Below are 14516 nucleotides of genomic sequence, written 5' to 3' on the forward strand. Positions count from 1 at the left end.
AATAGCCAAGCCATGGACCAGAGGCTGCATAAGACTATAGAAGACCATACAGTATAGGACTATATGGGGCTATATAAGACTACCTCCACTGGACTATATAACACCGTATGAGAATAAATAGGATATCAGACTATGGAGGACTATAGAAGAATCTATAGGACTGTATAAGGAGAAGACTGGTGGTGGGAAGAATAGAAGAATGAAATATTTCTATAGAGCCAGACCTTGTCCCTGCAAGAGTTCACCCAACTATATCATCTCACCGAACCCCAATACTAATATACAGAACCCCAATACTAATATACAGGGCTCAGATACTGACACACAGAACCCCAATACTAATAAACAGAACCCAAATACTGATACATCGAACCCCAATACTGATACACAGAGCCCCAATGCTGACATGCAGAACCCCGTTACTGACAAATAGAACCCCAATACTAACACACAGAGCCCCAATACTGGGAGCCAGACGTTGTCCCTGTAAGAGTCTACCCAACTATATCATCTCATCGAACCCCAATACTGATATACAGAACCCCAATACTAATATACAGAACCCCAATACCAACACACAGAACTCCAATACTGACACGAAGAACCCCAATACCAACATACAGAACCCCAATACTGATACACAGAGCCCCAATGCTGACATGCAGAACCCCGTTACTGACAAACAGAACCCCAATACTAACACACAGAGCCCCAATACTGGGAGCCAGACGTTGTCCCTGCGAGAGTTCACCCAACTATATCATCTCACCGAACCCCAATACTGATATACAGAACCCCAATACTGATATGCAGAACCCCAATGCCGACATACAGAACCCCAATACTGACACACCGAACCCCAATACTAATATACAGGGCTCAGATACTGACACACAGAACCCCAATACTAATAAACAGAACCCAAATACTGACACATCGAACCCCAATACTGATACACAGCGCCCCAATGCTGACATGCAGAACCCCGTTACTGACAAACAGAACCCCAATACTAACACACAGAGCCCCAATACTGGGAGCCAGACGTTGTCCCTGTAAGAGTCTACCCAACTATATCATCTCATCGAACCCCAATACTGATATACAGAACCCCAATACTAACATACAGAACCCCAATACCAACACACAGAACTCCAATACTGACACGAAGAACCCCAATACCAACATATAGAACCCCAAAACCAACATACAGAACCCCAATACTAATATACAGAACCCCAATACCGACATACAGAACCCCAATACCGACATACAGAACCCCAATACCAACATACAGAACCCCAATACCGACATATAGAACTCCAATACTGACACACGGAACCCCAATACCGACACATATTCCCAATACTGATATACAGAACCCTAATACTGACATACAGAACTCCAATACTGACACACCGAACCCCAATACTAATATACAAAACTCAAATACTGACACATAGAACCCCAATGCTGATACACAGAGCCCCAGTACTGACATACAGAACCCCGATACTGACATACAGACCCCAAATGAATGGCAGACATTACAGTATCTTCAATGACCCCCCCCCCCCAGCTTCTTCTATAATAATCACAAGGATTCCAGAACCTGAAGCTTCAGTTGAATTTAGAGGTGAAAAAAAAGGATGATTGATCCTGGGAGGATTATCTGGTGATCCTGGAAGGGATTCTGAATAGGTTGGGGGGTATCAGCCATGGATGAGGGAAATTCAGAGTTTTCACTCGTAAAGATTTTCTAGCCATAATCTGGAGATTTGTGGAAGTTTTGCCCATTCTGATGTGTGTTTCCCCCCCCAGGGCTGTGTTCACATATGAAAAGAAATGGAGTTTGAAGCTGATGGATTCTGGAGGTGAGTGCGTGTCGGAGATCCCTGTGTGTCCGTCCTGTGACTCTTCTACCACTTCTGTCTTGTCTGTCTCCAAATCCATCCGATCTTCTGACTGAAGGCATCTCCATGTAGAGAGTCTAACCAAACAATACCCACCAACTCCTGGGTCCCCCCCGCACTGCAAGGGTTAAATACTCGCTATGTCTAGGGGTAGACCAGGGGTTCCAAACTCCATTTTATCGTAGGCCTCATCAGCATTATGGTTGCCTTCACAGGGCCAGTTATATCTGTAAGACGAGATGTCCAGAGGACCCCACCCCCTCCTACATCGGATGTCAAGAGCCTCCCCACCATCAAAAGTCAAGACCCCCCCCCCACCATCAAAAGTCAAGAGCCTCCCCACCATCAAAAGTCACGAACCCCACCACCATCAAAAGTCAAGAGCCCCCCCCACCATCAAAAGTCAAAAGCCCCCCCACCATCAAAAGTCAAGCGCCCCCCCACCATCAAAAGTCAAGCGCCCCCCCACCATCAAAAGTCAAGAGCCCCCCCACCATCAAAAATCAAAAGCCCCCCCACCATCAAAAGTCAAGAGCCCCCCCCACACCATCAAAAGTCAAGAGCTCCCCCACCCTCAAAAGTCACCCTCCTTAAAGTCAAGAGCTCCCCCAGCATCAAAAGTCACCCTCCTTTACATCACAGTGCTGACCCTCCATCCTTCATGCCACCCTATTTTGCAGTCCAGGTATCTTCTACCCATAGCTCCATCATGTCCCAGTGCTCTCCTCAGGGTTCCCACCATATCCGGGACTCTAAAATTAGAGGACAATCTCTCTAAACACAGCCCCCCCCAGTAATGTGCTGAGGATGGTGGAGGAGTACCTCACCACTGTGGGAACCAGGAGATAGAGATCTCTGCTTTCCATGCCGTTCAGAAAGTTCATCCAAAAAGGGCCACGTCGGCGGAACGCAGAGCTCTCCATGGAGAACCGTACCAGTCAGTAGGGCCATCTGTCCCGGGACAGACAGACAGACAGACAATATTATTATATAATGAGAGGACTGCAGAGCCGCCGTGCGATCTACAGGACTGTACTACAGAGAGAAGTATAGAAGACTTCATCCCCGGCAGCAGAATAGTCCTTTATTCCGGAATCATCTGTCCGGAGTGAGGACAGACAGACAATATGTTGTGTATAGTCTACGTTGAGGAGGAGAATGATATCCTGTACACATCTACAGATAGAAAGATAAGAAATCTGCATCAGATTCCACTTATTTGTACAGTGCCATCATCTAGGGCGCCGCACAAGGAGGGCGGACAGAGCTCCAACTGTGACATTTCCAGATATAAGACCCTATTCACATTATTTTTTATTATACCTCCAACGCCAGGCAGCATATATAAGAAGAACACTTACAGATATAAGACTATTCATATTCATTAGAAAATATTGCATAAGACCCCCTTTCACACTGGGGCGGTTTTCAGGCGCTTTAGCGCTGGAAATAACCTCCGCTAAGCGCCTGAAATCCGCCTCCACCATTCACTGCAGTGCGACTTTTCACACCGGGACGGTGCTCTTGCGGGACGTTACCAAAAGTTCTGCAAGCAGCATCTTTGGAGCGCTGTATTTAGTGCTCCCAAAACGCCCCTGCCCATTGCAATAGATGGGCAGCACTTCCAAAGCGCCTGAAAAACGCTTCGAAAGTGCCACAAAACTAGAGTTTTTAACCCCTTTTTTGGGGGGGGGGGGCTTAAAACCGTCCCGCTAGCAGTCAAAAAAGCAATGCAAAAGCGCTGCTAAAAGTAGAGAGGGGTGAGGAAGAGACGTCAACAAACTTGGATTCATCGCAAGGACAAGCGATGTTCACATTCACCGTCATTTCATCACTAACTGGCACAGCGATCGATACATTAAAAAGGTGATCAGTCTACTAGAGGAGATCAGTTCATTAGACGTCCACTGGAGGTTATCAATGACTCAACGGAGATCAAATAATTAGAGTGTATTAGATGTGATCAATCTACCAGAGGCACTCAGTGTATATTTGAGCCGATCAAATCGATCAGAGGAGAGCAACGAGTTAAAGGTAATCAATTTGCTAGAGGTTTTCACTGTATTAGATGTGATCAATGTTGTACCAGAGGTGATCAATCTATCAGAGGTGATCAATCCACCAGAGGTGTTTAGCAATATTAGATACAATCAGTCTACCAGCGGAGATCAGTCTACCAGTGGAGATCAGTCTACCAGAGGTGATCAGTCTACCAGTGGAGATCAGTCTACCAGAGGTGATCAGTCTACCAGAGGTGATCAGTCTACCAGTGGAGATCAGTCTACCAGTGGAGATCAGTCTACCAGTGGAGATCAGTCTACCAGAGGTGATCAGTCTACCAGAGGTGATCAGTCTACCAGTGGAGATCAGTCTACCAGTGGAGATCAGTCTACCAGAGGTGATCAGTCTACCAGAGGTGATCAGTCTACCAGAGGTGATCAGTCTACCAGAGGTGATCAGTCTACCAGTGGAGATCAGTCTACCAGTGGTGATCAGTCTACCAGTGGTGATCAGTCTACCAGAGGTGATCAGTCTACCAGTGGAGATCAGTCTACCAGTGGTGATCAGTCTACCAGTGGTGATCAGTCTACCAGAGGTGATCAGTCTACCAGAGGTGATCAGTCTACCAGTGGTGATCAGTCTACCAGTGGTGATCAGTCTACCAGAGGTGATCAGTCTACCAGAGGTGATCAGTCTACCAGAGGTGATCAGTCTAACAGTGGAGATCAGTCTACCAGAGGTGATCAATCTACCAGAGGTGATCAGTCTACCAGAGGTGATCAGTCTACCAGTGGAGATCAGTCTACCAGTGGTGATCAGTCCACCAGTGGTGATCAGTCCACCAGTAGAGATCAGTCCACCAGTGGTGATCAGTCTACCAGTGGTGATCAGTCTACCAGTGGAGATCAGTCTACCAGAGGAGATCAGTCTACCAGAGGTGATCAGTCTACCAGTGGAGATCAGTCCACCAGTAGAGATCAGTCCACCAGTGGAGATCAGTCTACCAGAGGTGATCAGTCTACCAGTGGTGATCAGTCTACCAGAGGTGATCAGTCTACCAGTGGTGATCAGTCTACCAGAGGTGATCAGTCTACCAGTGGTGATCAGTCTACCAGAGGTGATCAGTCTACCAGTGGAGATCAGTCTACCAGTGGAGATCAGTCTACCAGTGGTGATCAGTCTGCCAGTGGTGATCAGTCTACCAGTGGTGATCAGTCTACCAGAGGTGATCAGTCTACCAGAGGTGATCAGTCTACCAGTGGAGATCAGTCTACCAGTGGTGATCAGTCTACCAGTGGTGATCAGTCTACCAGAGGTGATCAGTCTACCAGTGGTGATCAGTCTACCAGAGGTGATCAGTCTACCAGTGGAGATCAGTCTACCAGAGGTGATCAATCTACCAGAGGTGATCAGTCTACCAGAGGTGATCAGTCTACCAGTGGTGATCAGTCCACCAGTAGAGATCAGTCCACCAGTGGTGATCAGTCTACCAGTGGTGATCAGTCTACCAGTGGTGATCAGTCTACCAGTGGTGATCAGTCTACCAGTGGTGATCAGTCTACCAGAGGTGATCAGTCTACCAGTGGAGATCAGTCTACCAGAGGTGATCAATCTACCAGAGGTGATCAGTCTACCAGAGGTGATCAGTCTACCAGTGGTGATCAGTCCACCAGTAGAGATCAGTCCACCAGTGGTGATCAGTCTACCAGAGGTGATCAGTCTACCAGTGGAGATCAGTCTACCAGTGGTGATCAGTCTACCAGTGGTGATCAGTCTACCAGAGGTGATCAGTCTACCAGTGGTGATCAGTTTACCAGAGGTGATCAGTCTACCAGTGGAGATCAGTCTACCAGAGGTGATCAGTCTACCAGAGGTGATCAGTCTACCAGTGGAGATCAGTCTACCAGTGGTGATCAGTCCACCAGTGGTGATCAGTCCACCAGTAGAGATCAGTCCACCAGTGGTGATCAGTCTACCAGTGGTGATCAGTCTACCAGTGGAGATAAGTCTACCAGAGGAGATCAGTCTACCAGAGGAGGAGATCAGTCTACCAGTGGTGATCAGTCTACCAGTGGAGATCAGTCTACCAGAGGAGATCAGTCTACCAGAGGTGATCAGTCTACCAGAGGTGATCAGTCTACCAGTGGTGATCAGTCTACCAGAGGTGATCAGTCTACCAGTGGTGATCAGTCTACCAGAGGTGATCAGTCTACCAGTGGTGATCAGTCTACCAGAGGTGATCAGTCTACCAGTGGTGATCAGTCTACCAGTGGAGATCAGTCAACCAGTGGTGATCAGTCTACCAGTAGAGATCAGTCTACCAGTGGTGATCAATCTATCAGAAGCTATCACCATATTAGAGGTGATCAATGGGGCTTTAGTGTTCAGTGGCATCTCCAGCTTTCATATTTAGGGGGGGGCACATGGGGGGGAGGGGCAACTGTAAAATGCATATATATATATATATATATATATATATATATATATATATATAAAATATATATATATATATATATATATATATATATATATATATATATATATATATATATATATATATATATATATATATATATATATATTTCAAGAATAGAATGCACTCCAGAGGTCTTGTTCCAAATTCAGTTTCAGTCTGACCAGGGACTTTTATCAAGATGCTAAAAAGTCCCCAGGCGTACTTCCGAGGAAGGAAACTGGAGAGTCCCTTTAGCATGACTTATAGACAAACATTAGCATCATGAAGGGCCGACTCTAATGAGCTACAGGAGCTTGTCCTGTAAGAAGAGCGGATTTTGCTCTACTTCCATGAGAAACTCCCGAGAAGGGTTTGGTCCTTCATAATACTAAATTTAAGTCTTTAGATGAAACGTTAGTAATAAATTTTAAATCCCCTTACAAAATTGGTCCACTTGGACCAAGTGGGCTTCATCCCCACCAGGGGATGAAGTTGCCTCCCTGGTGTTGCTTCCCAGGTGTTGCCTCCCTGGTGTTGCTTCCCTGGTGGGCTTCCCTGGTGTTGCTTCCCTGATGGGCTTCCCTGGTGTTGCTTCCCTGGTGGGCTTCCCTGGTGTTGCCTCCCTGGTGTTGCTTCCCTGGTGTTGCTTCCCTGGTGTTGCTTCCCTGGTGTTGCCTCCCTGGTGGTGCTTCCCTGGTGGGCTTCCCTGGTGGGCTTCCCTGGTGTTGCTTCCCTGGTGTTTCTTCCCTGGTGTTGCTTCCCTGGTGGGCTTCCCTGGTGTTGCTTCCCTGGTGGGCTTCCCTGGTGTTGCCTCCCTGGTGTTGCTTCCCAGGTGTTGCCTCCCTGGTGTTGCTTCCCTGGTGGGCTTCCCTGGTGTTGCTTCCCTGATGGGCTTCCCTGGTGTTGCTTCCCTGGTGTTGCTTCCCTGGTGTTGCTTCCCTGGTGGGCTTCCCTGGTGTTGCCTCCCTGGTGTTGCTTCCCTGGTGTTGCTTCCCTGGTGTTGCTTCCCTGGTGTTGCCTCCCTGGTGGTGCTTCCCTGGTGGGCTTCCCTGGTGGGCTTCCCTGGTGTTGCTTCCCTGGTGTTTCTTCCCTGGTGTTGCTTCCCTGGTGGGCTTCCCTGGTGTTGCCTCCCTGGTGTTGCTTCCCTGGTGTTGCCTCCCTGGTGTTGCTTCCCTGGTGTTGCTTCCCTGGTGTTGCTGCCCTGGTGTTGCCTCCCTGGTGGTGCTTCCCTGGTGGGCTTCCCTGGTGTTGCTTCCCTGTTGTTGCTTCCCTGGTGTTGCCTCCCTGGTGGGCTTCCCTGGTGTTGCCTCCCTGGTGGGCTTCCCTGGTGTTGCTTCCCTGGTGGGCTTCCCTGGTGTTGCCTCCCTGGTGTTGCTTCCCTGGTGTTGCTTCCCTGGTGTTGCTTCCCTGGTGGGCTTCCCTGGTGTTGCCTCCCTGGTGTTGCTTCCCTGGTGTTGCTTCCCTGGTGTTGCCTCCCTGGTGGTGCTTCCCTGGTGGGCTTCCCTGGTGTTGCTTCCCTGGTGTTGCTTCCCTGGTGTTGCTTCCCTGGTGTTGCCTCCCTGGTGGGCTTCCCTGGTGTTGCCTCCCTGGTGGGCTTCCCTGGTGTTGCTTCCCTGGTGGGCTTCCCTGGTGTTGCCTCCCTGGTGTTGCCTCCCTGGTGTTGCTTCCCTGGTGTTGCTTCCCTGGTGTTGCTTCCCTGGTGGGCCTCCCTGGTGTTGCTTCCCTGGTGTTGCCTCCCTGGTGGGCTTCCCTGGTGTTGCTTCCCTGGTGTTGCTTCCCTGGTGTTGCCTCCCTGGTGGGCTTCCCTGGTGTTGCCTCCCTGGTGTTGCTTCCCTGGTGTTGCCTCCCTGGTGTTGCTTCCCTGGTGTTGCTTCCCTGGTGGGCTTCATCCCCACCAGGGAGGCAGCACAACAAAAGTTCTCCACCCGCTCCATGTTGTCAGTTCCTCTCCTATGCCCCGTGTCTTTCTTAGCGTGGACGCAGAGAAGGCGTTTGACCGTGTAAATTGGCAATACATGTTCTCGGTCCTTCGTCATCCAGGCCGAGGGGAAACTATCATTAACTGGGTTGCCAAAAGTTTATTCCAAGCCTACAGCTCAGGTTAAAGCTAACGGAGTTCTATCCGACCCCTTCCCCATTACGAACGGAACGAGACATCGCCCCTCCCCCCATTATTCGCTCTGTCGCTGGAACCATTCCTTAATAGAATCCGTTTAAACCCGGACATTCAACCCGGACATTCAAGGAATAAATCGATTGGGGATACCCAATACAAAATCTCGGCATATGCGGACGAAGCCTACCATATCGCTCCCAGATCTTCTCCGAGAATCCCAACTTTATGGATCTCTTTCCAATCTGAAAACACATTTTAAGAAATGGGAAGCGATGGTAATAGGGTTCCCTTCTATCAGAATTACAGTCAAGTTTTAACTTTAAGTGGACAGACACGGCTTTAACCACTTCCATACCGGGGCCTATTCTGGCACTCCTCTCCTACATGTAAAAATCATCATTTTTTTGCTATAAAAATTACTCAGAACCCCCAAACATTATATATATATAGGACAGGGGGTCTTCAAACTATGACCCTCCAGTTGTTCAGGAACTACAATTCCCATCGTGCCTAGTCATGTCTGTGAATGTCAGAGTTTTACAATGCCTCATGGGATGTGTAGTTCTGCAACAGCTGGAGGGCCGTAGTTTGAGGATCCCTGCCCTAGGAAATAAAATGGCGGTCGTTGCAACTTTTTATCTCGCAAGGTATTTGCGCAACAATTTTTCAAACGCTTTTTTTTTTTTTTGGAAAAATAACAAAACAGTAAAGTTATCCCAATTTTTTTTTTGTATAATGTGAAAAATGATGTTACGCCAAGTAAATAGATACCCAACATGTCACGATTCAAAATTGCACACACACTCATGGTATAACGGCAAACTTCAGTACCTTAAAATCTCCATAGGCAACGGTGTAAATTTTTTTTACAGGTTACATGTTTAGAGTTACAGAGGAGGTCTAATGCTAGAATTGTCGCTCAACGCACGCGGCGATACCTCACATGTGTGGTTTGAATGGCGTTTACATATGTGGGCGGGACTTACGTGTGCGTTCACTTCTGAGCGCGAGCTACCGGGGACAAGGACGTTTTAAATTATTGTTTTTTTTTTTTTTTTTATTTTACTTTATTTTTACACTTTCTTTTACATTTTTTTTTTTGATCACTTTTATTCCTATTACAAGGAATGTAAACATCCCTTGTAATAAGAATCATTCGTGACAGGTCCTTTTTATGGAGAGATGTGGGGTCAATAAGACCCCACATCTCTCCTCCAGGCTGGAAAGCATGAGATCGAAAAAAAAAAATCCACGATCTCATGCTTTGTTTACATCCGCCGCCCGGATGTGACGTCATAACGTCGCGCCCAGGCCTCTGACGGTCATAGAGATGACTGGTGACCATGTGGTCACCGGAAATCTCTATGGTCGTCATCTGGCGGCGGTCAATTCTTTCTCCGGTCCCCGATGGCACGGGAGAGCCCGGAGAAGCACCGGATGGCGGCGGGGGGGAGGGGGGGGGGATGGATGTCCCCTCCCTTCGCCTGTAAGAACGATCAAGCTACCATCACTACCCAAACAATACATGTGTATTAGTGGTCTAGCCCTTCCTGACATTCGGCAATATTACCAGCCAATTCACCTGGGTAGAATTGTTAATTGGTGTGGTCACCGCTGTGCCAAATTATGGGCACAGATAGAGCAAGCCCAAACTATGACCACCTACCACCACCCCCCACCCCCTGGTTGATATCGCACACCTTAATGGGCACAACACTCCACACAGGATCGCAGGTTAATGGGCAGAACTCTCTTTCCTCACCAGATTCCCCACTGCTCCCTATTGTGGGAAATCCGCGGTTCTCTCCTGGTCTCAACCACCATACGCTTCGGACCTTCCAACAGTTGGGAAGGATTCAGGCATCCCATTCTCTAATGGGAGATAGGCGGCCTTCCATAGGAGGAGTTGATGGAGGACGTGGGCCCCCTTGGCCATTCCCTGATGACATCTGAAGACCATTGTTGGGAAAAGAAGGCCTCCTCACACAGGTTCTTTCCAGAACGTACTCCCTATTGAACTACCCGGCTGTACAACCACACTTACCTTTCGTGGACAAATGGGAGAAGGAGCCACACAGTAAATTTACACCTGCCCAGCTACAACATATCCTCAGATTCGCATTAAAGTCATTGTTCTGTACGAAAATTCAAGAGACCAATTCTAAACTTTTAACATGGTGGTACCCCCCCCACCCCCCCCGCCGCTTACATACCTATTACCCCACCACTACTGACCGTTGGTGGAGATGCCAGGAGGGACAGAGGAACGTTACTCCACATATTTTGGTTGTGGAGATGCTGGAGGGACAGAGGAACGCTGCTCCACATATTTTGGTCATTGAGATGCTGGAGGGACAGAGGAACGCTGCTCCACATATTTTGGTTGTGAAGATGCTGGGGGGACAGAGGAACGTTACTCCACATATTTTGGTTGTGGAGATGCTGGAGGGACAGAGGAACGCTGCTCCACATATTTTGGTCATTGAGATGCTGGAGGGACAGAGGAACGCTGCTCCACATATTTTGGTCGTGGAGATGCTGGGGGGGACAGAGGAACGCTGCTCCACATATTTTGGTTGTGAAGATGCTGGGGGGACAGAGGAACGTTACTCCACATATTTTGGTTGTGGAGATGCTGGAGGGACAGAGGAACGCTGCTCCACATATTTTGGTCATTGAGATGCTGGAGGGACAGAGGAACGCTGCTCCACATATTTTGGTCGTGGAGATGCTGGGGGGGACAGAGGAACGCTGCTCCACATATTTTGGTTGTGGAGATGCCGGGGGGACAGAGGAATGCTGCTCCACATATTTTGGTTGTGGAGATGCCAGGAGGACAGAGGAACGCTGCTCCATATATTTTGGTTGTGGAGATGCCGGAGGGACAGAGGAACGCTGCTCCACATATTTTAGTCGTGGAGATGCCGGGGGGACAGAGGAACGCTGCTCCACATATTTTGGTCGTGGAGATTCCGGGGGGACAAAGGAACGCTGCTCCACATATTTTGGTCGTGGAGATGCTGGGGGGACAGAGGAACGCTGCTCCACATATTTTGGTCGTTGAGATGCTGGGGGGACAGAGGAACACTGCTCCACATATTTTGGTCGTGGAGATGCCGGGAGGGACAGAGGAACGCTGCTTCACATATTTTGGTCGTTGAGATGCTGGGGGGACAGAGGAACGCTGCTCCACATAAATTGGTCGTGAAGATGCCGGGGGGGACAGAGGAACGCTGCTCCACATATTTTGGTCGTGAAGATGCTGGGGGGGGACAGAGGAACGCTGCTCCACATATTTTGGTCGTGGAGATGCCGGGGGGACAGAGGAACGCTGCTCCACATATTTTGGTTGTGGAGATGCTGGGGGGACAGAGGAACGCTGCTCCACATATTTTGGTCGTGGAGATGCTGGGGGGACAGAGGAACGCTGCTCCACATATTTTGGTCGTGGAGATGCCGGGGGGACAGAGGAACGCTGCTCCACATATTTTGGTTGTGGAGATGCCGGGGGGACAGAGGAACGTTACTCCACATATTTTGGTTGTGGAGATGCCAGGAGGACAGAGGAACGCTGCTCCATATATTTTGGTTGTGGAGATGCTGGAGGGACAGAGGAACGCTGCTCCACATATTTTGGTCGTGGAGATGCCGGGGGGACAGAGGAACGCTGCTCCACATATTTTGGTCGTGGAGATGCCGGGGGGACAGAGGAACGCTGCTCCACATATTTTGGTTGTGGAGATGCCGGGGGGACAGAGGAACGTTACTCCACATATTTTGGTTGTGGAGATGCCAGGCGGGACAGAGGAACACTGCTCCACATATTTTGGTTGTGGAGATGCCGGGGGGACAGAGGAACACTGCTCCACATATTTTGGTTGTGGAGATGCCGGGGGGACAGAGGAACGCTGCTCCACATATTTTGGTTGTGGAGATGCCAGGAGGACAGAGGAACGCTGCTCCATATATTTTGGTTGTGGAGATGACGGGAGGGACAGAGGAACGCTGCTCCACATATTTTGGTCGTGGAGATGCCAGGAGGGACAGAGGAACGCTGCTCCACATATTTTGGTCGTTGAGATGCTGGGGGGACAGAGGAACGCTGCTCCACATATTTTGGTGGTGGAGATGCCGGGGGGGACAGAGGAACGCTGCTCCACATATTTTGGTCGTTGAGATGCTGGAGGGACAGAGGAACGCTGCTCCACATAAATTGGTTGTGAAGATGCCGGGGGGACAGAGGAACGCTGCTCCACATATTTTGGTCGTTGAGATGCCGGGGGGGGACAGAGGAACGCTGCTCCACATATTTTGGTCGTTGAGATGCTGGAGGGACAGAGGAACGCTGCTCCACATAAATTGGTTGTGAAGATGCCGGGGGGACAGAGGAACGCTGCTCCACATATTTTGGTCGTTGAGATGCCGGGGGGGACAGAGGAACGCTGCTCCACATATTTTGGTCGTGAAGATGCTGGGGGGGGGGACAGAGGAACGCTGCTCCACATATTTTGGTCGTGGAGATGCCGGGGGGACAGAAGAACGCTGCTCCACATATTTTGGTCGTGTCCTAAATGAACCCAATTTTGGGCAACAGTCAGGGACATAACCCAAAAAATTCACGGAATGTAAGGTTCCTGGTGATCCGGCCTTTTTCTTCCTACATGTTTCTAGCATTTCTGCCAAACTATATAAAAAATCTCTTGTACGACACCTCTAGAACGCCGCTGCAAAGTCTTGCAAGCGCGTCGGGACCCTTCAGGGTAAGACCAACTTAACTCAACTCAACTCTCAACCCCACTCCATTGGAGGAAACAACTACCGCCAACTCTGACCGACTGGCTGCGTAAGGTGGAAGGTATCCATATAATGGAGGATCTCCTACTTACTGCACAACACCAACAAGAAAAATACTCCAAAACTTGGGGACTTTGGAATCAATTTTGTCTTTTCTGCAGAGGGAACGGCCCTTCTCGGTGCAATGATATAACACATACACTCTATTAACCAGACACCTTGGATGTCCTGAGCTAAGGCCACTCGGGTCCCCGATGCATCCTGTTGCCTCCCCCCCCCCTGGATCCGCCCCTAAGTAAGTTTGCTATGTCCAGCTGTAAAATTCTGTCAGTCCATGTTGTCCTTTGCGGGGATGTGAGGGCGGAATGACTGTAAAATGTGCAGTGAAAACTTACTGCTCAACTCACCTCTAAAATAGACGTCCCGCTCCTCCTGTCCTGTGCTCTGGCTCTGCTCCACTCCTCCGCTGTGCGCTCTGCTGGGCCGGGCTGGTGCAATGCACACACCACTCTGACGCTACCGCGTCTACGCTGGCCTGACCCTGTCCCTGATTGAATAGGCGCCGCAAGGGAACGGTCAGGGGATGACAGTGTAATGTCAGGGGATGACGGTGTAATGTCAGGGGATGACGGTGTAATGTCAGGGGATGGCGGTGCGGCGTCAGCGGATGACAGTGTGGGGTCAGGGGATGACAGTGTAATGTCAGGGGATGACAGTGTGGGGTCAGGGGATGACAGTGTAATGTCAGGGGATGACAGTGTGGGGTCAGGGGATGACAGTGTAATGTCAGGGGATGACAGTGTAATGTCAGGGGATGACAGTGTAATGTCAGGGGATGACAGTGTAATGTCAGGGGATGACAGTGTAATGTCAGGGGATGGTTGTGTAATGTCAGGGGATGACAGTGTAATGTCAGGGGATGACAGTGTAATGTCAGGGGATGACAGTGTAATGTCAGGGGATGACAGTGTAATGTCAGGGGATGACAGTGTAATGTCAGGGGATGACAGTGTAATGTCAGGGGATGGTTGTGTAATGTCAGGGGATGACAGTGTAATGTCAGGGGATGGTTGTGTAATGTCAGGGGATGACAGTGTAATGTCAGGGGATGACAGTGTAATGTCAGGGGATGGTTGTGTAATGTCAGGGGATGACAGTGTAACGTCAGGGGATGACAGTGTGGGGTCAGGGGATGACAGTGTAATGTCAGGGGATGACAGTGTAACGTCAGGGGATG

At 49.5% G+C, this 14516-nt stretch overlaps 1 protein-coding gene across 1 annotated transcript in view; it reads left to right on the top strand.

Annotated features, from left to right (window-relative positions):
- The window catches only part of LOC141129608 (uncharacterized), a 113825-nt gene that overhangs the window by 30833 nt on the left and 68476 nt on the right, over positions 1-14516 (top strand). The window contains exon 2 of the mRNA XM_073617709.1: positions 1822-1874. Within this exon, the coding sequence (XP_073473810.1) occupies positions 1822-1874 (53 nt within the window). The remainder of the gene's footprint in view (positions 1-1821; positions 1875-14516) is intronic.

This window comes from Aquarana catesbeiana, linkage group LG01 (genome assembly GCF_042186555.1).
Source record: "Aquarana catesbeiana isolate 2022-GZ linkage group LG01, ASM4218655v1, whole genome shotgun sequence".
In the NCBI taxonomy this organism is placed as follows: domain Eukaryota; kingdom Metazoa; phylum Chordata; class Amphibia; order Anura; family Ranidae; genus Aquarana; species Aquarana catesbeiana.